The 27,622-nt window shown below is 35.7% G+C and overlaps 2 protein-coding genes across 2 annotated transcripts; both read left to right on the forward strand.

Annotated features, from left to right (window-relative positions):
- Window positions 1-2,139: 2,139 nt before the first annotated feature.
- LOC123560363 (sushi, von Willebrand factor type A, EGF and pentraxin domain-containing protein 1-like) lies at window positions 2,140-10,385 on the forward strand. The gene is made up of 2 exons (XM_045352561.2): window positions 2,140-3,321; window positions 8,604-10,385. Exons 1-2 carry the CDS (start codon window positions 2,176-2,178, stop codon window positions 8,928-8,930), a joined length of 1,473 nt encoding a protein of 490 aa, XP_045208496.2. The 5' UTR covers window positions 2,140-2,175; the 3' UTR covers window positions 8,931-10,385.
- A 4,533-nt stretch (window positions 10,386-14,918) lies between these two features.
- Window positions 14,919-27,220, forward strand: LOC123560780 (sushi, von Willebrand factor type A, EGF and pentraxin domain-containing protein 1-like). The gene is made up of 3 exons (XM_045352939.2): window positions 14,919-15,989; window positions 17,656-17,968; window positions 26,973-27,220. Exons 1-3 carry the CDS (start codon window positions 14,919-14,921, stop codon window positions 27,218-27,220), a joined length of 1,632 nt encoding a protein of 543 aa, XP_045208874.2.
- The last annotated feature ends 402 nt before the right edge of the window (window positions 27,221-27,622 follow it).

Below are 27,622 nucleotides of genomic sequence, written 5' to 3' on the forward strand. Positions count from 1 at the left end.
CTTAGATAATAACTCCAGCAATACCTTTCAGTGTATAAAGTTTTCTATAGAACAACTAATATGCATTTAAAACATTGCGGATGCAAATATTTTCCCATCTTGATTCAGCTGCATAATGATATCATTTTGACTGTCGACGACTGAAATTTAACACTTACCCTGCTAAATTTCTATAATGAACTTGTCCAATTTCAATTTGGACAGTGCCATTAACAGTCTAAAGGGGTGCTTACAAAAAAAAAAAAAAAAAAAAAAAAAAAAATACTGACTGAATGGCGATCAGTGTAGATCATGATCAGACTGCACGGATGTGCAGGCTGATCATGATCTACACTGGTCGCAAAGGCAGAATCAGTCGTGACATGCATGATAAGGGTTAAGATTTTCTCTCAAAGAAATGAATGCACGATTACCAGAAACGTTTTAATTGTTTGACATAATAGTTAACAGAGTATCTAATGCAACCGTCGTTATTTAAACATATTTAAATTTCAGCAAAATCGATTCTTGCAGTTATAATTCCAATCAATTTACGACCGGAAAGAAAAAGTGTTAAATATTACATGATATTATAAATGAAAGTCAAAGTTTTATTCCCCAAGTATTGACTTTATCCCAGCAGACCTACGTTGAACTATAGACCGGTTAATAATACGAACTATTGACTGACGATTTATATAAAGAGTCGTGTTATAATCTGTATGTTCAGAAAAGAATATAGTTTACGTACATGATTAAAAACAATAATAGAACGTAACCTTTGAATTCGCAACTAAAGTCTATGTATGTCGTTCAGTTACTCTTTGGACAAATGTACTGTTTCAGCTTCAGATTCTTTTTTTTTTTTCATCACATCAATATTTTATGAAACAAAACTGAAACAATGGTTTGCGGTAAACGTTGTTCTTTCAACAATACACGTTGTTATTGCTTTAGTATATTTAATTTAATTTACAACTTTTGCTTTTATAAAATTGCTAATAATTGATACTAGCTAAAAGCGAAATGTCAACTCTAAACCATAATAGTTTATTTAAGGTTTTAGGAGCCACAAAGTTTTAATTCGTGATTTTTGGTATTATGCTTTAATACTACTGGTATTTGGTGGCATCTGGTGTTACAGTGGTTTAAATCGCTGGTATTGAATAGTTTGCCCTTCATCACTTTGACACAGGGGATCGGACCAAAGGGAAGGTCGTCACGATGTTTCTTCCTATGCGTCTCCCCCTATCTGAAATAATCTTCTGTTCAGCATCTCGAGACTTCCTCAAATGTTGAAAGGCTGAAAACATGCCGCGGCACACTTCAGACTGTCTGTATAGGCACGTTCATTCCACGAAACTACTTATATATGCGTCTGTTGTATTTAAAAAAAACTTACCATGCTGGACACGATTGATTCTGCCTTTGCGACCAGTGTAAATCGTGATCAGCCCGCACACAGTGCATTCTGATCAAGATCTGCACTGTTCGCCATTCAGTCAGTATCATTTTGGTAAGCAACCCCTAAAATACTAAATGGTACTATCTAAATTGAATGATGGACAAGTTCATTATAGAAATTTGGCAGGGTAAGGGTTAATCATTGTGAGTGTAATGAACTCTGTAACCGTTTGGAAAAGCAGGCATAGACCATCTTCTAAATTGCCGGAGCAAAGACTGAAGGATATGTTTATACATGACTGGAACGGTGGTTTGCAAACTGTCTGAAAATAGAAGAAGTTTTGCTTGAAAGCATTTCACTACATTTCCTCCCAGTGGTGCTATTGCTTTTTACGGATAAAAGGGTTTAAGTGTATACGTTCCACACCGCTGTCCGTCGGGTAGGTTACTTGTTACAAGCATGGCTTGTCCCGTATAGGACACCATTGTCCGTATAGGCCGTCCTTGTCTTTCCGTTGCTCATGATCCACAGTTCTTCCCCAGTATGTAATTGGTCGACGAGGGTGTGGCATTAACAAAAATATTCCATGCACTTTTCATGCCTAATCAAATGGAGTTCTACATTCGAAGGCAAAACCATGCAGTTTAGTTCCAGTACTTAGGTGTGCGGCAACCTTAAATATTTGCTATTACATGTTGTTATAAAACAATTGTAAACTGACTTGTTTCATATAGCTCTAATCACTGGAACGTATTAGAGACGTTGTTAGCCAATGGATACGATTCCGTAAAATGAATCTGAAGTTTATTTTGCCCAGCATTTTGACTTTGTATATAGGACTATGTTTAAATTATCAGATGTCTCAAACGTTGTACGACTTCGCACCGTGTTCATTAACTCTCAGTTTTGAGTATTATGTCGGCATTACTGTAAAGGACTGTATTTTAAATTGCCGACGACGGAAAATATGCGCGGCAATTAACTACAACCGTTACAATAAGTTTTGCGCTCTTAGAAATAGCACTGATATTGAGCTACTCGGTTCCGAACCAGAGTGGTGCTATGATATTGTCATAAACAACAGCACTGCTGTTCTAGATGTTCCTTGTAAAGACAATCAATGTAATGAAACTAGCATTTGCTTGGACTCTGCCAGATTCCCTTTCTTCACATGTAGGCTCGGATACTGCAGACCGGAATCGAAAGTTGCAAATGCTTCGTTTAGAATCAAAGTGCTGACTCATGTTGGCGGCAGAAATGAGCTTATTTGTGACAAAGGATTTACGCCATCAGGAAAGCAGTCTTTGACTTGTCTCCAAGATGGCAACTGGTCAATAACGGATCTAGAATGTTTAAAGAATTGTCCGTCTATTCCACTGAAATCAACGGCAACGGTCGCGTCCTGGTCAACGTACAGATTTGTAGTCAATACAACTGCCACCTACACGTGTAATGAAGGATTCTACAATATTACAGACAGGATAATTGTCTGTAACAAATTTGGAGTCTGGTCAGAGTTCGATTGTTTGCCATACTGCCGCCAAGCTGACATTGTCTCGATTAGAAATGGCAGTCCAAAACAAGGAGTTAATTATACAATACATTTGCATGCCGAATATGTGTGCCATACGGGGCATTATATGTCGCCAGGATCGAGATTCGTCAGTTGTAACAACAGAGGCACATGGTCAGAACCGGAAGTATCATGCCTTCCATTTTGTAAGCAAATAAATATTCCGCCTGTGACCAATGGACACCCGCTTTATGGAACATTGTATAATTATACCATGACAGCACGATATGAGTGTGAGCCCGGATTCTACTTGTCAGATGGTTCACCGGAAGTAACGTGCTCTACGGATGGTACATGGTCTACACCGGAAGTAGAATGTTACCCGTACTGTCAACAACCTGCTATAGCACATGGCTCTCCACAGGTAAAGCTCTCTTTACATTCGGTTTTAATTCAAATTCAACAAATTTTCTAATTGGTTGTCTCAAAGTGGGGGGTCCCAGTTAGGTGTCTGCGCAAAATGTTTCTTGATATTATTTATACTTTGTGGTAATATACCTACATCTATTAAGTTTCATTAACAAGTGTTACTGTTATCAGTTTTGACTTACTTTTATAGATTTTCACATTTAAAGTGGGTGGGGTAATCTGGCATGTGACCGTTCAGGAACACAATTTCTGTTTTTTTTTAAAAAAATGGTTCGAAGTTTTTACCTGAAACTTTCATGATAAATAATTAAGCAATGGACATTCACACAATATGTTGCATTTTAAATTGTACTGAATACTTTTTTCATCACGGTGCCACAAAGTGGTCTAATCAAATTTACTGATTTCCAATGGACGAACTTTACCAAAAAGCTAAAACATTTTTCATTAGTTGAGATATTAAGGTGTTATTTTCAGCAGATATTGTAAACTAAATAAACATAAAAATGACAGTATATCAGTAAATTCTGCTTAATATTGGAAGAGTGGTACACTCTCAAACTGGGTAAAAGTGGGTGGGGTAAATAAATATTCGAAGCAACACTACAAAAATTGTGCAGTTGTTACGAAATGGCTTCAGATTGTCTATTACTATCTTAATTGTGTCCCCCATAAGTGGTGGGGGCATATAGATTTGCTCTTGTCCGTGCGTCCATCTGTCCGTCCGTCCGTGCGTCCGTCCGAAGTTCGTGACGCGCCTAGCTCAAAAAGTATTTGATATAAATTGATGAAACCTTGCAAGAGTCTTTATCATGATATGAACTTGCGCACCTTCTATTTTTCGTCTGGGTCCGCGCCCTATTTCTAGAGTTATGGCCCCTGAAATAGTCAAAAATGCACATTTTCACCTTGTGACACGCCTAGCTCAAAAGTATTTGATATAAATTGATGAAATCTTGCAAGATTCTTTATAATGATATGTACTTGCACACCTCCTATTTTTCGTCTGGTTCCGCCCTCTATTTCTAGAGTTATGGCCCCTGAAATAGTAAAAAATGCACATTTTCACATTGTGACACGCCTAGCTCAAAAAGCACTTGATATAGATTCATGAAACCTTGCATTAGTCTTAATCATGATATGAACTTGCGCATCTCCTATTTTTAATCTTGGTCCGCGCCCTTTTACTAGAGTTATGGCCCCTGAAATAGTCAAAATTGCACATTTTCACCTTGTGACACGCCTAGCTCAAAAAGTATTTGATATAAATTGATGAGTGTTTATCATGATATGAACTTGCGCACCTACTATTTTTGATCTGGGTCTGCCACTATTTCCAGAGTTATGGCCCCTGAAATAGTAAAAAATGCACATTTTTACCTAATTATGTGCCTTACTCAGAAGTATTCTCGGTGGCCTACTCAGAAATATTTAAATGTAAATTCATGAAACCTTGCTTGAGTCTTTATCATTATGTGACCTTTGCACACATGGCATCCTTCTTGAGAATTTTAGCATTCATTACAGAGTTATGGCCCTTGAAATAGCCAAAATAGTGGATTTTTTGTTTGTGATGCTCATAGCTCGAAAAGTATATGGTATAGAATAAAGAATCCTTTTCATATTTTTTGAGGCTATACCCCATTAAGACTGCAGACATTTGAATTATTTCCCCTTATTTGTGACAAATGTACCAGTCGGGGATGGGGGGTGGGGCACACCCTCTGTCCTACAGACACATGCTAGTTTTACTAAATACAGACTTGGTTGATAAATTTTAACAAATGTTTTCTCTTTAATAAGACTTTATACATGTGTGCCATGGAAAAATCAATGCAGAAAATTTAATGTTAATTTAAACAATAGCTTTCCTCAAATATACTGCCTCAGGCAAAACCTTTTGTTAAATACTTTGAGCTTTCAGGGTTAATTTGGTTTGTCTACATGTCATGTTCAAGGTCCATGCTTTTTCCATGACACACATGTATAAAGTGGGATTTTTTTGTTAAAATTTATCAATCAATGCTGTATTTAATAAAATTAAGATAGTAATAGACAATCTGAGGCCATTTTTTAACAACTGCACAATTTGTGTAGTGTTGCTTCGAATATTTATTTACCCCACCCACTTTTTTCCAGTTTGAGAGTGTACCACTCTTCCAATTTTAATCAGAGTGTACTGATATACTGTCATTTTAATGTTTATTTAGTTTACAATATCTGCTGAAAATAACACCTTAATATCTCAACTAATGAAAAATGTTTTAGCTTTTTGGTAAAGTTCGTCCATTGGAAATCAGTAAATTTGATTAGACCACTTTGTGGCTCTGTGATGAAAAAAGTATTCAGTACAATTTAAAATGCAACATGTTGTGTGAATGTCCATTGCTTAATTATTTATCATGAAAGTTTCAGGTAAAAACTTCGAACCATTTTTTAAAAAATAACAGAAATTGTGTTCCTGGCCGGTCACATGTCAGATTACCCCACCCACTTTAAATGTGAATATCTATAAAAGTAAGTCAAAACTGATAACAGTAACACTTGTTAATGAAACTTAATAGATGTAGGTATATTACCAAAAAATATAAACAAAATCAAAAAACATTTTGCGCAGACACCTAACTGGGACACCCCCTTTAGAATATACTTTGTTAGGTGTTCCAGATATCATAGATTTTTTATATACAGACAGCGATAACATCTCTGCAAAACATTTTATTATATTAAACATTATGAAAGTTATAAACTTTAGAAAGCGACAGACTTAAAATAAAAATAATATAAAGTGAGTTTTTCAGTAATGCATTTATCTTCCATCTGAAATGTCATCTAAATATATTAAACATTAAAGACAAAAATAATTACTACTTGATAATGTACTTTCACTTTCCGAAGAATATTCCTATATTCTTCAAGCCGATAATCTATAGTTTTTAGGAATAAGAAGGGCATGCACACATTTTACTAAATAACAAAAAATACTGAAAATAAGAATCCCTAGGCGCAAAAAAGTTTTCCCATTTTCAACATTTGATCAGTGACATTTTAAAATAGATATCATCTTTAATTTTGATTGACTCATGCCATGATTTATAATAGAACAAAACAGAAGGAACAAAAAGACGAAATAATGCTAGTATGAATCATGGCATGAGTCAGTATATATTCATTGAGAGAAAGAAAACGCTAAGTCCTACGATTAATATATAAAACAATAGATGCAAGCGTTTTCGTTCTCTCAATGAATATATCTTCTGAATGACATATATATTTCATTTTTGTAAAATAAGAATTTGGTGAACCCAAATACGGTGAATCAAACCTGTGTGGTGATACAACGCCGAGATAATTTGTTATGACATTTTCATTAATGACTTTTACAAATCAATATTTGTATATTCATTTCAAAATTATCATACATTAATCAATTTGTAAAATTTAAGCTAATCAAATGAAAGTTACAAAGAAAAAATAAAATCAGAGGCACCATTAGAAAACCAACAGCGCAGTCTGGTCAGGATCCATTCTGTTCGCTAACGGTTTTTCGAATTGTAATAGGCTTTGAAAGCGAACAACATGGATCCTGACCAGACTGCGCGGATGCGCAGGCTGGTCTGGATCCATGCTGGTCGCAAACGCACTATGTTGGTTTTCTCAAGGTGCGGCTGAATCTTACCTTTAACTGAAAACATTTATTTTAGATGCAGTTTGTATGACAGGGAGGTTATTTGAACATTTAGCATTTATAAATTATCCTGTAAAACGTTCAAGTAATGTTACAGTAAATATTATGGGTTTTTTTCTAATTGGATAACTGATTTTCTTTATATTAAAAATGGAAACCTGCATTATTTTTATCTACCAGTCATGTGATTTTACAGACTGTGTGCAGTTTTAGTGTAATTAGCGATAACTCTTACAACAGTCTGCAATTTATCGATGAGGCCGCGATCATATTGAATAGGACAAGTATATGCGCGCTGGGGAACATATTTCATGATGGACCTGTGAATTCTTTACTTGTGGGTGAAACAGGTCTCATAAGCGTAAATACGACTAGCTTCTACTGATTATAAAACATACCGTACGATTTGTTGTGAATTAACTGTTGTTGTACTTTTAGTAGTTCAACCGCCTCCCTTGTTTAAGAGCAACATTTAAAAAACACGTTTTTTCATCCTCAAGTAATAAGTAAGTAGACTCGCCCAGTTTAATCAATCTAGACGCATAATCTAACTCTATACATAGAGCGCTTACTTCACCCGATTTACATTCGGAACATTTTCTCGCGTTTCGGGCTTTATCGTATGTTTAACATGGGATTTTTGAACCGTCCAAAAATGTTGGAAATGTTTGTCTCATTGTTTATTTTTTTTTAATAAAAATGTTACTGCTTTCATTGTCTACCACTTTTTTTCCACCCTTGCCTGAAAAAACAGTAATGAGTTTGTACACTGTTCAGACAATTGTGCTCTGTTGAAATTTAACCAAACACAAGTTTACCTGCATAAACAGAAAGCATGATATGTCACCATGCGCGGATCCAGGGGTGGGGTGGGGGACCAGGGGTCCGGACCCCCTCTGGAAAATCTTTAAAAAAGGAAAGAAGACAAGAAGGAAAGAAAATGTTTTTTGAAAAAGTCAACATTAGGACTGCATGTGAAGTATATGCGGCTGCTGCTACATACGACCCCGACATAATTCATATTATTTATCTAAAAGAAACTAAGAATTTTACCTTCAAGAAAGCTTGATTTTATCATTTTCCCAAATTTAACAGGTTAGTCCATAAAACTGTCCCAGAATGCAAAAAATAAAGTGCTAAATTTCAAAATTTCCAGGGTGGGGGAGGGGGGGGGGGCAGGGGATCGGACCCCCTCTGAGAAAATTGGCTGTGTCCGTGCATGGTCACTATACCTGTCCAGTACTGGACATTATGGTAAACGCTTCTTTCCTGCACAAATGACAATTTCGCAACTTCTGTCCGGTTTGTACAAATTTCTGGCCGCGATAAACCATTTGACTTGTTTGAAACTTGAAAGTGATCAGTTAGGCATTAAAGAACTGGCGTGTACATATAAATTGAGGCAATGACAATAGACAACTAATTGGTTATATAACGGCTTTCATTCAAAGTCGTTTTCGAATTTTCCCGTATTTCAGTACGTAATGTATTGGCTATCCTACTTGTACAATTATCGTACACTTACTAATCACTGTCATAGGTGGCCATTTCAATCCTGTATTTGTCAATCACTTCATATTTCATTTCAGGACCTAGCACCCGAACCCATAAAGAAAGACGTAACTGTCGTGTACAGCTGTGACAGTGGATACTACACTTATCCGTCTGTTACCGAGCCTACTGCAGTTTGTCAACATACCGGCTTGTGGACATATTCTGCGGCATGCTACAAATATTGCGGAAACGCACCGGACTATACATGGGAAAAGGTTAAAAGCTATTCTTCTACACCTCCCTTTACTGTAGGAACAGTTGCTTTTTACAAATGCGTCATACCTTTGGTCTCGGTTTTCACTGGAGGTAGCACTAAGACATGTGAATGGTACGGAGGATGGAGCGGAAAGGTCCACTGTTAAATGGTGTAAATATAATGGTGGCGTCCTCATGGGACAGTCTTGATTAAAATGAATTACACTAGTTCAAAAGAAATGGTTGGTTTCCTTGACATCTGTAAAAGATATTTACCGTATATGTCAGGGGAGTAAGCGATATCATACGTCGAACGGCCCCGTTGAAGTTATTCAACCCCATAACATATACTCGTTAGTTTGCGGAAAGATATTGCGCTCCTACAGTCGCGCAGTGTTTCCGCTGCAGACCTTGTGCATATTTCTCGGTGCAGCATGTCATTTGACAAATGTATTGCAGCTACATGTATTTATTCTGTTGTAAATATCTTTAAAAGTGACTTCCATCTATTTTTATCATCAGCTGATCTTACGTGTTACAGTAATATTTCTTTATGCATTGCAAACATTTAGTCTGTCGCATTTACTGGTACTGATGATAAAGTCGAACAGATGATAAAGTCGACCACCTTCAAATTATTCAACTGCAATTGTTTTTTTTATAAAACTGAACATGCCGTCTAATAGGAACCACTTACAACACCAACTGGTGTAAACAAAAACAAAATTGGTAAATATTCTGTATAAATAAATGATTTACATTTGTCTGTTTAAAAAATATTTATCCAAAAATACTGGGGAAGAGGATGTTTTTTGCGCATGCTCACTGTCAACACATGAAGGCCTGACATTTGTTCACTTTTCATTACTTGAGCGGGAATGACTGTTGCAACATTTTTGGGAAAGTTTCAATATAATACTATGGACAATTTTTGAAAGACAAAGTGGTCGAATTTATCATCAGTCAACATTCGTACAGTCCCCATTTTACATACCCCTTTCAGGGCCTCACTTCTTGTGAGTTTGCTAACTAAATATAAATTTAAATTATGTCAATTATTCAGTAAGAGCTAAGCTTTATTTTGATACTAACCATTGATAACAACTTGCAGAAATAAAAAAGTTACAGGTAAAAAACCTTATTTTCTGTTCGAGTTTATCATCAGTACCAGTACTGCATAAAGTGACCCTTTTTTCCGTAAGCTGAATATAAGTAATTTTATTGCTTTATCAAGCAGTCGGCTAGAGCTATACATAGAGCTCCAAATTCGGTTAACCCAGTTTGGCCTCAGTCAAACGACAGCATGTCAATACGTGCAATCAGCTGTTTAGATGGAACAGAAGCCATGACTAGCTGTCAACTTGCTGCTGTATTGCAACCATGTGCTTTAAATGTCTTGTTCTTTAGTCGATTTGTCACTTTGGCTACAAGATAACTAATTGGAATTTTCTCAGCTGTCAAATGAACATTGTATTACTGTATTAAATATAGACATAGTTCTTCTTTTAACGACAATAATGTTGTTATTGGCATGACGAACCGGCCTTCTATTTATATTTCATAAGATTGTTGCATCTAAACAGGCTTCTATTCCGTATTTCTACATAAAATTGTTGTGTTGTTTTTATTGGTGCGGGTGGGTGGGGGAAGGGGAGGGGGATTATACTGAATGATTTTTACAGAATGTATGTAGGTATATAATAATGTTTCCCATTTTGCAACCCAAATTCGTATTTCGTTTTCAACTGTTGTTTATAATTATTTTAGAAGATTGATTCTACAGAATATTATATTCTAAAATGTATTACTTTGCTCCATTGAAAATGTTTACTGCTGTAAATTGTGTAATTGCGCTTCATATAAATATTCATTTTATTTTCAAAATTAAAGTAACGTCTGTTCTGTGTCATATAGCTTTACCCCACCACTGTTATAGGAGTTTTTGTCCTGGACAATCGCCCCCGCCCCCACGCTCAACTTCTCACTAACATATATTGTGTATACACAAATATGTGAAAAATCATTATATTGTTCAAGAGGGACTTGGGGACGACAGTCCAAAGTAAAAGGAACAACTGCAAAAGTGGATGCGGTCACGCTATATGGCACAGGAGAGATTGCAGTGGAAACCTAACAATAAGAATAAATTTTAATATTTTGAAAAACTGACCCCTGACCTTTTCAGCGGTACACACATACACGGTATAATTACCCTCTTAATTGCATAGGTAAATCATCGATACCAAATAAATGTATTTACCGATAAATCGGAACAAGGAGTGAATGAGCTTTTAACATTTTCTGTTCAAGTACTCAGCCAAAACTTGCTTTCAGACGAACGCTATTTTATACTTGAATAAGATAATTATTTTGGAACTTATTTCACAACAATCTCATCTATCAGAGGTTTGTAATATTCCAAAGAATTATGGCAGATATCTGTTATTTAAGAATGTATCACGAGGGCGGTGCCTTAGTGATATTATGCCTGATACGCTTTAGAGAACGACAGGCTATGTTCTGATTGAGGAAAACTATCGCTGTCTAAGACATTATTTCTGATTTCTGGTGAGATTGGTTACGGGATACGTTTCAGCTAAGAGATATCCAAGTAATAATTATAAAGTATAAAGTTTATAAAAAGGTATGAGCCAAATAGTATGTTTATCTCAAAATTGGTGCGACAAAACAGTGAAGCGCCATATTGTTTGGACAAAACAAAAACGGTAGATATGATTTGGTTTAGATATGTATGATATTATAATATCTCACATATATTTCCAAAAAGCTATGCGATTTTACTAGACTAGAGATAGTAAATTAGAGTAACACTACTGAGTTCACGGCTCTATTCTATTGGCCAACAACGAAGAGTCTTTTAATCTTTAGTATAGATATATTAAATTTTCATTAACCGAGTTTCAGTTTCAGATAAAAGATAACTTTTACGTTTGACATCAAATCAATTCTCTTAACAATAATACTGAAAACGAATGTTTTAGGTCCTTTAACAGTTCGCTCAACTGTTACTAAATAATGTTTTGTTTTTTAAATGTTAATAATTGATACTTGTACAAAATGATAAAAGAGAAATGTCAACCCTAGACCACAGTAATTTATTATCTATTCTTTTTTAATCTATATGAGTTAAGGTTTCAGGACGTTACAGTAAAAACACCGGCCTTAATGATCGCCGGTATTCAGCGGCTACCGTGTCTTGCTGATGTTGAATCTTTTGGCCATCATCACTTGGCCAGTAGTACCAGTGATAGGGCTCGGATAAACATTGACTTGCCATGTATTTTCTTTGATGAAACTTCTGGCCTTGATAACACACTGAATAAATTCATTCAGTACAGAAAGCAAAACTGTAAATATGAATCGCAAGTGGTTCTCAACAGGAATATGAAATACATTATTGTTTATGGGAGGAGGTGTCTCATGGAATATGGTAAAGGTTTCTCGTACGGTGTGACGTTGTTTGATTTGGGAAACCTTTTCCCCTATGAAAATGTCTATATAACATATTTCATGTGATAGAGACGCATGAAAATCAGTAAACCGAGCAAGTAAATGAGGTCATTTTTAATGATTAGATTTATATTTTGGTGTAAAAACCAAGGTAAACCAAGGTAAAACGGTTAGTAGCCTCATATTCAACAATATTACAAGAACAAACACCATCACAGCACGGTTGATTTTTAAAAACAACTGAATACATCAACACATAATAATATGTCATTGAAAAGAACACTATATATTTATATTTTCATAGCAGTTTGTCGTGCATTGTAGTTTTTTGTTAGCCGAACAACTTCTAATGTACATATCACCCACCAATCAACGTTTCACTATAATCACGACATCTGAAAAAGAACAATCAATAGATTCAGGATTGATCTGAATGTAAAACTCTCATAGCACAACTAAAATAAAACGGTCAGTGGTCTCAACGTAAGGCAAAAAGAAAAAAGACAAACGCATCATATCACGGTCGTTTTTTAAAACAACTCAATATACTAAAACATTATCTTTCACAGTTGTACCTACTTTTGTCGCTAAAATTTTCACAATGACACTCGTGTAATATCCTCTATATTTTGAATATTGTTAGCAGACATATACAGCTTCTATCTAGATACAGTAAAATGTTGAATATTGCATCAGATTGCTGTGAACATGTCTACTAGCTGAAATATTATTCTTATAGAGGATATTACATGAGTGTCTTTTCATATTAAATATATTAAACGATTTGAATGAAAGAATAAAATGCGAGGCTCTGCCGAGCATTTTAGCAATTTTATTTAACGAGTTTAATAAATTCAATGTGGAAGGTCACAAACGTAATATTCTTTTTATCACATGTTAGCCTTTCCTGTCTAAACACCAAAAATTCTACTTTCTTTTACTATATAAACAAGCCAATTTGACCAATGTCACCTATACCATTATTATTATTATTATAACAGATTTATATAGCGCCCTTTTTCATGATCAATTTCACGTTCAAAGGCGCTTTACATAGTTCAAATGCAGCCACACAGGGCGCATAATTCATCCTCTACTAGTACAGACACAGAGCGATCTGACCAGAGGGACAGAGTGAGACAAAGCCACCACGACAGAGAAATCAGAAATCAGATACAGGCTTGTCCGGCTAACTTAGCCTAGCTCGTTGCGAATAGACAGCCTGGTTCTTTAACGTGCCCAGTGCAAGCATTGCCTGGGTTCATGACCAGTACACCTCTAGTTCGGTGGGAAACACTGAAAAGCGTTTCTGAAAATTCACGAGTAGCTGCCGGGGATCGAACCCCCGACCTTAGGATTGGAAGGCCAGTGTGCAAACCACTGAGCTATCCGTCCACCACAGGTTAGAGACCACCAGTTGTTTTCCCATAGACTTACATTGTAACATTATCGCGTGTACGTCCTTCCATACATCGAAACATACATCGAAACATGTATATCTAATTACAACTTTTTCAAGAACTATCTTAGTTTTACCAAACTATCGGACGAAAAACATATGAATAGTGATACTTTATTTAAGTAATTTTCGTGTGAATGAGATGACCCCCTGTTTACATCATTGACATGGCGAGAGAAATTCGTTTAATAAAACTTTTTTTTCAATACACATAAAATGTAGCAAATTTTGTCAAAATGTATAATGAAATACTGTAAATGCAGTGACAAAATATCAATTTTCAAAAAATAATCACTTCCTGGCTTTGTTTACATGACTCACCAATCAGAACGCACAGACGTTACCTTATCCCCAGGTATACACTTACCTCATTCCCAGTAAGTTCCCTGTACTTTTTTGAACTGGTGGTCTCTGACTTATAACGACGTCGGCGTCAAAGCTTTATTACACTAGTGTAGTATCATTTTTATGTAATGGCTTTATTACACTCCCGCGACGTCAAACATGTAATAAATCTGCTTAAATACTATATTTAAGTAAAGCTATTTTTAGTGAAACAACATTTGTGGTTATTTTAACATTTTTGACAGACATAGTTTTGAAAGCATAAATTAGGCATTTCATTTCAGTAACTCTATTTTATGAATACAAGAGCGACAATAAGCATTTCGTGAAACAATATATTTTGATAAATAAAAATATTACCCCAGAAATATCATTAATTTGCATATCATTAAAATATGCGGTGTCTTTGATGCCCTGCATCATTTTTTTACAAGACTGGAAAAGTGGTTTGGAAAATGTGCTATATTTCCTTTTAGAATTGTTAGCACGAAGTGTAAGTATACGTTTAACTACCTGCTGCCTTTCGGGTTCGATCACTTCTTAACATGACTTTTCTGTTGAAGACGTTTTTGTTCTTCTATTGCTTATCCAGCGTTATTCTCCAGTGTGTTACCTTTACAAAGCAACTACATGCATTTTTCATGAAATTTTGTTTACCAAAGTATTTGGGTGTGCCTCTACCTTAAAATGTTTGACATTATCTATAATTTGTATCAGCGTTGTTGACGGGTTCATTGCAGAAGACTATTTACTGAAACGTGTTAGAGACGTTGATATTAAGTCAATGGATACACTTTTCAGTAAAATGTATTTTAAGTTTATTTTACCCAGCATTTTGACATTATGTATAAGACAATGTTTAACTGACCAGGGCGCAAAGATGATGTACGATTTATCGCCGTGTTCTTTAACTCATAGTTTTGATCATTATGTCGGCATCACAGTAGAGGACTGTATTTTGGCTTGCAGACGACGGAAAATATGCGCGGCAGTTAACTACAACCGTTACAATAAGCTTTGCGCTCTCAGAAAAAGCAGCGAAATCGAGCTACTGGGTTCCGAACCAGAATGGTGCTATGATATTGTCATAAGCAATGAAACTGCTGTTCTAGATGGTCCTTGTAAAGACAATCCATGTAATGAAACTAGCATTTGCCTGAATTCTACCAAATTCCCTTTCTTCAAATGTAGGCTGGAATACTGTTTACCGGAACAAGAAGTTGCAAATGCTGCATTTCGAAACAAAGTGCTGAGTCTTGTTGGTGACAGAAATGAGCTTGTTTGTGACAAAGGATTTACTCCATTCGGAAAGCAATCTTTGACTTGTCTCAAAGGCGGTAACTGGTCAACCACAGATCTACAATGTCTCAAGACATGCACATCTATTCCATTGAAATCAACGGCAGTCGTGTCCTCTTGGTCAACATACAGATTTGTAGTCAATACAACCGCCTCCTTCACATGTAAAGAAGGATTCTACAACCTTACAGATACGGTGATCGTCTGTGACAAATTTGGAACCTGGTCAGAGTTTGAATGCGTGCCATTTTGCCGCCAAGCTGATATTGTCCCGATAAAAAATGGCAGTCCAAAACCAGGAGATAACTATACAATATATACACAGGGCGAGTATGTATGTAACGTAGATTTCTATCTGTCGTCGGGCTCGAAATTCGTAAGCTGTGACGTCAAAGGCACGTGGTCAGAACCGGAAGTAACATGCTTTCAATTTTGCAAGCAAATAAATATTCCGACTGTGTCCAATGGACACCCGCTTCATGGAACACTTTATAATCATACTACGACAGCACGATACGAATGTGACCCCGGATTCTACTTGTCAGATGGTTCACCGGAAGTTGCATGCAATACGGATGGTACATGGTCTACACCGAAAATAGAATGTTACCCGTTCTGTCAACAACCTGTTATAGCAAATGGCTTTCTACAGGTATAGCTCTTTTTACTTTCAACGGTTATTCAAACGACTGTCATTAGCTTTTTTACGGATGTATATTTATTGTTTTGGTTGTTGTTTATAATAACTTTAAATGCCATACAGAATTTGACACAGGTAGTTAATTCAAAATCAAATTAACGATATGCAGATTAAAATGAATACATGCACTTACGTTTATATAACCGTATTTTTCAATGTTGAAGTAAAACTAACAGATGCTTTGGTTTATTTCTAATCTGTAGTGTAATATTAAAACTCGCCGTTTTTCATACCATGCTGGAACGTCATGACTTTGTTTATTTATTTTGTTCAGATACTTGTCATTGGGCAATGCTAACTTGTCATTGCACAGTCCTAAGTTGTCATTCGACAACGCTAATTTGTCATCGGGCAGTGTTTACTTGTCATCGGGCAGTGTTTACTTGTCATTCGGCATTCGGCAGTGCTAATTTGTCATTCGACAGTGCTGACTTGTATAATTCGGCAGTGCTAACTTGTCATTCGGCTGTGCTAACTTGTCATTCGGCAGTGCTGACTGCCTATTCGGCAGTGTTATCTTGCCATTTGACAGTGCTGACTTAAAATTCGACAACGCTAACTTACTATTCGCCAGTGCTAACTTGTCATTCTGCAGTGCTGACTTGTCATTCGACAACGCTAACTTGCCATTCGGCAGTGCTAACTTGTCATTCGGCAGTGCTAACTTGTCATCCGCCAGTGGTTACATGTCATTCGGCAGGGCTAATTTGTCATTCGGCATTGCTAACTTGTCATTCGGCAATGCTAACTTGTCATTCGACAATTCTAACTTGTCATTCTGCCTGTGCTAACTTATCTTTGTTCAGTGCTAACTTGTCATTCGTCAGTGGTTACTTGTCATTCGGCAGTGCTTATTTGACATCGGCAAAGATTAATTGTCATTCGACAATACTAACTTGTCATTAGTCAGTGCTTACTTGTCATTCGGCAATGCTAACTTGTCATTCTGCAGTGCTAACTTGTCATTCGTCAGTGGATACTTGTCATTCGGCAGTGCTAAATTGTCATTTGTCAGTGGTTACTTGTCATTCGGCATTCGGAATTGGTTACTTGTCATTCAACACTTGTTACTTGTCATTATGCAGTGCTAACATGTCATTCGGTAGTTTTTCTTGTCATTCGGCAGTGCTAACTTGTCATTCGGCATTGGTTACTTGTCATTCGACAGTACTAAGCTAACTTGTCATTCAGCAGTGATTAATTGCCATTCGGCAGTGCTAACTTGTCATTCAGCAGTGGTTACTTGTCATTCGGAAATGCTAAATTGCCATTTGTCAGTAGTTACCTGTTATTAGATAGTAGTTTTTTTTTTCATTCCCATGTTAACTTTTCATTCGGCAGTAAAACAAACAGACAAAAACATTGTAGTCAGGAAATAGTTCTCGTTAAAATATATTTGTAAGCATCAGGCAGTGGCATTTCTTTCTTTTTTCTACAAAATGGCAAATTAAGTTTTGATAAGTTATCACGGTCAAATGACATCGAACCAATGAAGATGTAACAATGTAAAGTGGTGACATATAAAAATAAACACTCAAAGTCGTGTTTGGGAATCCATACACATATGTGTTTATCTTGACATTTAATACGATCGATTTTAATTCACATTTCATTGCAGAATCCAGCATCTGAGCCTATAAAGAAGGACGTGTCGGTGGTGTACAGCTGTAACTATGGCTACAACGCTTATCCGCACGTTACTAATCCTACTGCAGTTTGCCAGAAAACCGGCTCGTGGACATACTCTGCGGCATGTAATAAAAATTGTGGTGACGCACCAAACTATACATGGGAAAAGATTATCGGCTATTCCTCTGGACCTCCGTACACTACAGGGACACTTGTTTACTATAAATGTGTTGAAGTAGGCTTACATTTTAGTGCAGGTGGAGGGGACAAAAAGACATGTAACTCGAATGGGGAATGGAGTGGTGAGGTCCACTGCTGTTTTGCCTGTTTTGACTATATAGACGGCGAATGCAGATGGAATTGTTAGGATGAATTCCACACTGTCAAAGAAAGTGTTGTGTTTTTTTGTCAAAGCTTTTGAATTTTGTCTGAAAGTAATGAAATAAGTGAGAGCAGGCGATAACAGGACGCACAACAACAAGAGTCATTGCGGCATAGTATACTTTCTATAGTATACCCTGAGACGCATTAGAAATTCTGCGCGGACGCCCTGGACTTCCAACAGAAAATCCCCCGAAGCGTTTTACAGGGCATAAGCACATTTTCATTATCAGCAATGACGTTATTTATGCTTGTAAGTACTTCCGCGTTAAATAGCTTATTTTAGTTTACTCGCAGTAACATTGGACACGTCAGTTATCTGATTATACGGTTCTTCGAACACGTTTTAGTTCACAAATAATGATAAAAATTGTTTCGAGATGTTTATAAAATCAACATGAGATATGGGTGTGTTTTAATCGTACTCGGCGTACACGTGGCTTATACTGCGGATACGTGTGACATTGGTGACAACTGCACGCATGCATTACATATATCTCCCTTTTTGTCGATACTTGTTGACTGAATTGAATGATTTACGAAAACTGTCTGACGGACGTGACATCATGGTTCATCAAAAATGGACGTCAGTGGTCGTGTTTGAAGGTTTGTAGAGAAAAAAGTTGGAGACATATCAAAAATGTAAAATACGCATTGTATGAGGAATATGCTGAATTTTATATTAAACAAAATTTCGAAACCAAACCCAATAACTTCAAAATAGGCGCATTCCACCTTAATGAAGGAAAATAAGCTGATTTAACAATTTAACCCTTATCTATTTCATACCTTACCAACAATGTGTCTAAGTTTCATTTCATTTTATTAAATGGTCACTAAAAAAAATATTTTGAACAACAACACCAATTTCAAACACAGCCATAATAACTGCACATCATATGTCCGCATTTATTATCCTCGGATAAATCTGTAAATTACAGCATGGCACTGGCTCAAGATAACTCCCATTGGCAAACCCGATGAACCACAATGTGTGAAGAATCGAATGCATCGTTAAAACAGTAGAATGCTCTTCTAACTTACAGAAATAAGAATTATGACACCTACTACACCCGCTTATCCTACAAAATTTCGAACGTGACGTCACTGGCTCACAGAAAGTTGTCTGATGGTTATCAAAGTGAATGACGGCGGTACATGGTAATTCTCTTGTGACTGGTTGAAATGGATGTTGTTTTTAATAAAAACTGATGTTATTCGATAATCTTTAAATTTTCATGCATATATATTAATTTTTATATAATATCCGAAGTGCCTAGGTGGATGATTATAAAAGTTGAGTAGTAAATGCATTTCAATAATTAGCCGCACGGTCAGTTGTTTCAGGGTCATTAAAACTGTTCAACAGCGAGTAGAGAGGACTGGCCTAATGATTTTGAATATTGTGGTCAATACGTAATTACGTATATACAATAGCCTGTTGGGTGTTTCTAAGGTCTAGAATACCTATCCAAGACTATCCACTTTCACCCAGGCATGAACATAATTTTTGTTTAAGTTTGTTTTTCATACTAATACTGCATTTGTATTAAGATTCAGTTACTCATACCCAAAGTCCATATTTCTGTTCGCGTGCTCTTACACAGTAAATAAAAGTGTTTAGATATTTCATTGAAAGATATGAAGAATGTTTTTTATATTTCGGCTAATAAAACTGAGTTATCTAAATGAAACAACTAGAATACAATGTATCTCTAAATGCAGTTCCATATCACCACATAAACATCACCAACAGAAACTCTATTCAAACACTCAGAATTTGTTCATATATACCGAGTCAATTCGAATAAAACAAGAGCTGTCCGTAAGACAGCGCGCTCGACTTTTCTCAGTGCATGACTCTGAATTAGAGCTTGCCAGTAAAAAAAGTTAAAAAGGGACATAACTCTGTCAAAACTATAATCAGAGTTATGGGAATTGTGTCTCCTGGTGTAGACTTTGATAGTAAATAACTATTTAGAGTTTCAAGTCAAAAGCTTAATAGTAACAGAAATATTTGACTTTTAACAAAAAATTCTTAGTTTAAAAGGGGCATAATTCTGTCAAAATTCAAATCAGAGTTATGGGGATTGTGTCTCCTGGTGTAGACTGTGATGGTAAATAAGTATTTTAAGTTTTAAGTCAAAAGCTTTGATAGTAACAGAGATATTTGACTTTATCGAAATCTTAAACCAAAAATACTAAGTTAAAAAGGGGCATAATTCTGTCAAAATTATAATCAGAGTTATGGGAATTGTGTCTCCTGGTGTAGACTGTGATTGTAAACAATATTTTGAGTTTCAAATAAAAAGCTTTAATAGTAACTGAGATATTTGACTTTATCAATTTTTTTTTGAAAATTCTAAGTTAAAAAGGGGCATAATTCTGTCAAAATTCAAATCAGAGTTATGGGGATTATTTCTCCTGGTGTAGACTTTGATGGTAAATAAGTATTTTAAGTTTCAAGTCAACAGCTTTGATAGTAACAGAAATATTTGACTTTATCAAAAACTTTAACCAAAATTTCTAAGTTAAAAAGGGGCATAATTCTGTCAAAATTCAAAATAGAGTTATGGGGATTGTTTCTCCTGGTGTAGACTTTGATAGTAAATAACTATTTTAAGTTTCAAGTCAATAGCTTTGATAGTAACAGAGATATTTGACTTTATCAAAAACTTTAACCAACGGCGACGCCGGGGCGAGTGCAATAGCTCTACTTTTTCCTAAAAATGGATCAAAAGTTTCACATCGACGAACTCCAGCCTGGCTACTCAAAATTGATAACACATCATTGCTTGTAGTACAAGATTTTGATTCGATGTGCATATAATGTATAATTCTGATGCATTCGTCATCAACATTATGCTTAAAGGTAAATTTCACAGAATTAAACTTCTCTATAATGAACAAATGTGCAGTAAAGCTTTTACAAGCTTTGCACCAAAAAGAACCCTACTAGTATACTAGATAGCAATTTTTGTTAAGTCACATTTTTTGTGTTGCTAGGCAACAAAAGCAATAGAATGAGCCTCGATGAGCATCTTACATTAATAGTTCATGGATGAAATAAGTCTTGAAAAGATGCATTTAATATTTCTCTAACAATTTTAAAACCTTACTTTGACAAACGTACACTGTAGTTTTGACCAGAAATGGTTATAGTTAAAACATTGCAAATGGTGAAATAGGGCGATACATGCATGCCGAATTTCGAATTTTGATAAGCGCACATGTGCGCCAGTTGTACAAAATAAAGTTCTGAGATGATTAGTACTGATTTTGTTGAGAACCATGCAATGCGTATTTTTACGAACAACTCAAAGATGGCACTCAGAAAAATAGCCAGTGCACATTCACTTTCAAGTTAGTATAAAAGTATCGGTGTAATACTAATTTCATTAGTCTTCAGATAATCTCAAAGATTCAGTCATTCTTTATGATAGATTTCAGATGAATGATTATGTCTGCATATTTACTCCTCGTACAAGTTAATTTTCTGTCAAACAATTTCCTTTCCCCAATGGGCGAATAGCTATGTTAAGCCCACTGACTTTATATATCCGATTCTGTTTGATTGAATGAATTCCTTCCATGCTCAAAGGCTTGAAGAACGCTAAAATGCTTTTATTGCGTGGCTTTGTGTCTTTGTCTATTATGCTGGAAAATCGACAAAGAGGTCTTGGTCACATAACTCAAAGAACAAAGAAGAATCAATGTGTATATTTGATTTACGGGCGTCCCTTGACAGACACGTTATTTAGATAACAACACGCATTCGTCACTGTTTCAATTATATATATCTATATTCTTTTGAATAGATCGTGTTTAGCTATATACTTTTATTAATAATTGATTTAGTATTATAGAAATGTTAATTGTAAAGAACAATGATGTTATCGTTTTAGTTCAATCAATATTAAGTCGACAGGTCATTGCTTTAAAAAGTCGACCGACTTTGTATTTCGCAAAGTACAATCTAATTTATATAAGTTTATATTATCCAGGTAATTAATAATACATGTAGGTAGATACAAATTCGAAACTGTAGATCGCGATAAGCCTCCTATCTAGATCAAGAATTACTGGCGGAATCAAACCAAGTACAAAAATAACTGTAATTTGCAAACTCTTCGTAACGTTTCAAAATGTCTGAAACCCGATGAAGAAAACGTTTTGATCACTTATTGACATATGAATTTTAGCCTTTTAGTATTTTGTTGCTTAAGAAATACGGCAATACAGTGCTTTACAATACATGCAAATAAATCACCCAACAGATAAACACATTTATCACATGTTTGACGTCGCGGGAGTGTAATGAAGCCATTAAATAAAAATGATAATACACTAGTGTAATAAAGCTTTGACGTCGACGTCATTTATAGTATCGGAGACGTTGGTCAAATTGTCTTGATTATATAGTAAAAGAAAGTAGATTTTTCGGCAGAGCCTCGCATTTTATTATTTTATTCAACGAGTTTAATAAATTCAATATGAAAAGACACTCATGTAATATCCTCTATATATTATAAAAAAATCGTCTTTTATTTCACAATCAAATATGAACAGGCAGAAAAAAATCCGTATTGAACATTTTAAATTCCGTATTGTACCTTGCCGTATTGTATGCTGCCGTACTTCTTTCATTTATATGCATGACCCGACACAGTTCTATAAATAGCGCACAAAAAACTTCACTTAGTTCCATTATATTATCGATGAATATTGAAGATTTCGTTCAATAACAAAATAACAAACAAAAAGGTGGACGTATATAATAAAATGGTCATTATAACAGTAGCTAGATCTGGGATTTTGTATTCGGCTTTCTTGGATTTTGCAAGGTCGGATCTCACGAGGCGCGCAAGCGCCTCGTGAGATCCGATCTGCTAAAAATCCAAGAAAGCCGAATACTGCATCCCAGATCGAGCTACTGTTATAATAACCCTATTGTATTAATAAAGTAGACATCAAAAGCAAACGGACTGGGCCACAAGTTATATCAACATTAGCGGACGGCCTTTCCCTATAGTCAGACGTAAAGAACAAGACCTAGAAGAAATTCTGTACTGGTTGGGAAACATTTTCCGGACACATTTTCATATTTCGGCTCCATTATTCCTTAAAAAAATATTTGACATAAATGAAACTCACACTGCACAAACTTCAGCTCCTTCCGCATCTGATGTTGTAATCAGCACCGCGTTGTGACGTAAAATATGGGTTCCATGGGGCCTCAAATGGGGTCACTAAAATGAGTTATTTTTCCCGTCAGGTAAACCAGTTTCCGGACAAATATTTTGACAGTGTTTTGTTGTTAATTTGATATCAAAATAAGTAATTAAACTATTTCTACACATCTCTTTATCATCCATCTCTTCAAAATTGCGCACGAAACGTAACTCGACTTTCAATAGCAGCTACGATAGCAAACCGAGGTTGACTATAAAAAAATCGATTTTCGTCTTATACAAATTCTTGATAATTCCAACAGATATAGAATAAAATTAGTGCAAAAATCCTCAGCCCTGACTCTTACGTAACTTTTAGCGTTAAATTAAAAATAGAACATGTTATCAGCAGACAATCATTATGTAGTTTGATTATTTCTTCCCCGCTTGATACCTCGGCATTTGTGAACTACTGCGCATGCGCAATGCTATCTTCATGCCCCGTTAAGACAGAAAGTTGTTTTGTAAACGCAGGTGAGTTATCATCAAAAACCAAAACATTATACAGCCTTATAAAATAGTGGTTTGCTGTAGACATGAAGAACAAACATTTAAATGATCTAGATGAAACAATTGCATGAATTACAACGAAATAAAGCGAATATTACATGTGTCCGGAAACTAGTCCTGTCCGGAAAATGGGTCCCAACCAGTATTGTCGTCAGGTTATTTATACGTCATGATTGCAGAAAATGTAAAAAAAAAAGAAAATTCTAAAAATAAAAAATAAAAAAAATATTGGCATGAATCTAAAGAGGCCATGGATACATAGCATTGTAAAGTATTCATTCATACTGAATGATAATGAAAAGAATTAACATATGACGTATGAATCATGTACATGTTTTAGGATAGGCAGAAGCTTACACGTATGCCGTCTACGTAAAACTAGTATATTATCGAATGAGAACCATTATTTTAATACAAACATTTCAGCTTATCTAGGATGAATAAAAAATTTCTCTTATCATTACAATACATTATTCTATTTTTGTATTCTATATTCTTATAAACAACAGTGAACAGCACTTAGCTATGTCTGTACATAGATAGACAAACAATTGAAATTATACAATAACATTACTTTATTAGCTCAGTTTTAACACTCCTCATCCTCGAATAACAAAGTTTTCACAGTAGTTTTCTTTGTTCCTCCTTAGACAAACAGACCCTTCGTTGCACAACATCCATATATTCCCCAAATGGTTTGTTGGTGAGACTTTAACATTATCTTTGCAAGCTTTCTTCAAGCCTGCTCTATTACACACTCGAAAATACAACCGATGACACAATACGATGGTGCTGGTTTTTGCAGTCTAAACAGGTCAAGATATGTGGCTTCCACATGTTATCGTCAAAGGTAATTTATGCTTTTGAAGCTATTCATGAAAAATGACAAACAAGAAAAATGCATTGTAAAATTCAATTTCAGAAACAATTTAAGCAATTATTTTTTATTTCATGGATTTATTTCAATTTTCGTCAAATACCCTAATTTCCTCCTTCCTAGAACAAGAAATAGGGAACTTCTTGCTTACATGGAAGGTTGCTTACATGGAAGGATAATTTGCGTTGCCCATAATGATTGCACTGGGAGTACGTAGATTTGGAAGTATCTTCTAACACCTTCGTGAAGTTTTGCTGAAGAAAATACACCAGCTGAGTTCCTTTGCTAAATCCACGGCGGAATCCGGCATTCATGACAAGAAGACGTTGATGTCTTCATAGCATAAAATGACAGGTCGCTGTTTGTCAATGGAATGTTTCTCTATGAGAACCTTTCAGTTATTTGTTGTTCTCATCCAAATAAAGCCAAGTAGCCGCAGCGTCATTTTTACCAACCACTTATCGTTTCGGTAACAGGATAGTAAAAAGATTTTCCGATGACTTGAGCTGACGGCTATGAGTAAACCTTTTGAATCTTGCTTCTGATGATTGACTCGTCAAATTAAATATACTCGTATAGGTTTGCTGGTTACACATTTCGAGCGTTGCCGCGATCTAAGTGCTCCTGTTTCCCTTTATTCTTTCCACACTGTAAAATATGTTCGTCCACTTGCAACTGACGACAGTTGCTTGAACTGTCCATAGAATGAACGAACGCTTGTCCAGTCCAAGATATTTCTGAAAATACTTGGAAACGCTGGTAACTATAGTCTGTCTTTAAGATCAAAAATGTTTTAAGACCTTTTGTCGATATTTTTACAAAGGTTAAGTAGCATGTGCATAAAAGATGAAAGGTAAGAGTAGACTTCCCGGAAGCACAGAGCACCCTAAACACAGCCATAGAGCCATACATCGAAAAGTAGGCGATGAATGCAAAGAATGTTAAATACTAGTACATTTCTTTCAATAAAAGAGCCGCAAAAGCGTGGCAATTTTCCCCCTGTTGAGTTTGCAGATAAATAAAAAAAAAATTGACCAAATATACGACTCAAACTCACAACCCCGAGATTGTAAGCTGACAATTTTGTGGAATGGGTCTAATTAGAAAAGGTATGTTTGTAATATATCTAAAACAGCATTTCCAATAGTTCTTTCGCTATTCAGGTTCGGACAATGAAAAAATTATTTATGTTATTTTCTAATTTGCTTCGCTTAAGTGAAAATAAATTATTTATCACATAATATTTAAGAGTAATTAGACTTTCAGTCTTGAACAGGAAAAAAGACAAGAAAACCAAAATAGCCTTCGCATTGTTTCAATATCGAGCATGACAAAGAAGGAGAGATTAATGAACTATTATACTTTAATAGCAATGGTATTACAATCATGGTCGTTATTCAGACTCATTCATTAAGCTAATCAATGAACTAAGCAAATATATATAGAATATTTGTTTGTTTGCAGTGTGATACCGAAATATATCTTTACCGATAAGGGAGACAATTGAATATTTTCACGAAGGCGGATCCTGAGTGAAAATATCAGAATTGTCTCCCTTATTGGTAAAGATATATTTCGATATCTCACTGAAAACAAACAAATTTTCCTTTTATTTTATGCTAATTGGTGAAGATCAACAAATGTTCTGCTTATTACCTGCTTACATGTTCAAATAAGACCAATACTTCATGGTGAAAATCGGATTTATCTAGGCTATCGTGTTACATATGATGCATCAGCTAAATTACCATGGACACTTAGGCACATTGATATCGAATACCGGTATTGGTGATTAGGTCCGGAAATCAACACGACGCCATTTTGTTTTTAAAAACAAAAACTGCATTTAAAATGTTTTGTTTAAAAATGCGCAATTCGCGGCTAACGGACAGTGGCAAATGTCAGAAGTCAAGTAAGCATATTTTAAAACTTTTCGGGTCAATGCCGTCATTTCGCGGAATAAGTGGAAGCTTGCTTTGTTTATCACAAACACACCATGAACGTCAGATTAAAAAACAACAACACGAAAAAAGGTAAACAACTGGGGAATATACGAAAGCCATTGGTAAATCAAGCTACAGAATTAAATATCATCATAGATTCAATAGAAAAAGCTAGGATATTACGATCTAGGAGCTGCATAGCTTTTAACAAAAGTCTCATTCCCATCTAAAAGCTCTCAAAGCGTCCATTCAGAAAAAAATTCGCAACTCGTATTGGACATACTTAGAATCGGTCATCTTTGAAGGGGACTCTGAACCAGGCAGGAACAAAAAGTTTATAGTTTTATAAAGCATAATAAATCAGAAAGTTGTGGTGTATCACCACTAAAGTGTGAGGGTATCGCACATACTGATCCTGCAAAAAAGGCCAACATCTTAAATAAGCAATTTGAATCGGTCTTCTTACGTCCCCAACCCATAAGCCTCAAACAGATCTGTAGAAGTTTAGTGAATCCTCCAAGTGCTTCCATGCCTCCAGTCAGCATAACAGTTGAGGGTATAGACAAACTCCTTAGTGGTCTCAGCCCAAACAAAGCTTCAAGCCCAGATTAGATATCACCTCGTGTCCGCAAAGAACTTCACACTGAGGTAGCCCCAATACTGTGCGAAATCTTTACCCTATCACTTCGCACAGGCATTGTCCCCCTAGATTGGAAAAGGGCAACTATTGCCCCTGTCTGTAAGAAAAATCCAATACGCTAAACCTAGCAATTACCGACCAATATCTCTGACCTGCATTTCATCAAAGCTTATGGAGGACATTATAGTCTCAAACCTGATGACTTTCTTTGATAGAAATGAGGTATTTACCCCCTTCCAACATGGATTCAGGTGAAAACACAGCTGCGAGACCCAGCTGATTAGCTTCACGCAAGAGGTTTTTGACAATTTAGAGAAAGGGCAGAAGACAGACGTGATAGTCATGGACTTCTCAAAAGCTTTTGATAAATTGAC

The sequence above is a fragment of the Mercenaria mercenaria genome, chromosome 10 (assembly GCF_021730395.1).
Source record: "Mercenaria mercenaria strain notata chromosome 10, MADL_Memer_1, whole genome shotgun sequence".
Classification (NCBI taxonomy): Eukaryota; Metazoa; Mollusca; class Bivalvia; order Venerida; family Veneridae; genus Mercenaria; species Mercenaria mercenaria.

Excerpts from the sequence above, each read along its gene's own strand:
- LOC123560363 (XM_045352561.2), top strand. The coding sequence starts at position 2,176 with ATGAATCTGAAGTTTATTTTGCCCAGCATTTTGACTTTGTATATAGGA. Across the intron at positions 3,322-8,603 it reads TAGCACATGGCTCTCCACAG|GACCTAGCACCCGAACCCAT; the intron begins GTAAAGCTCTCT and ends ATTTCATTTCAG.
- LOC123560780 (XM_045352939.2), top strand. The coding sequence starts at position 14,919 with ATGATGTACGATTTATCGCCGTGTTCTTTAACTCATAGTTTTGATCAT. Across the intron at positions 15,990-17,655 it reads TAGCAAATGGCTTTCTACAG|AATCCAGCATCTGAGCCTAT; the intron begins GTATAGCTCTTT and ends ATTTCATTGCAG. Across the intron at positions 17,969-26,972 it reads CTCGAATGGGGAATGGAGTG|AAAGTTGTGGTGTATCACCA; the intron begins GTGAGGTCCACT and ends ATAATAAATCAG.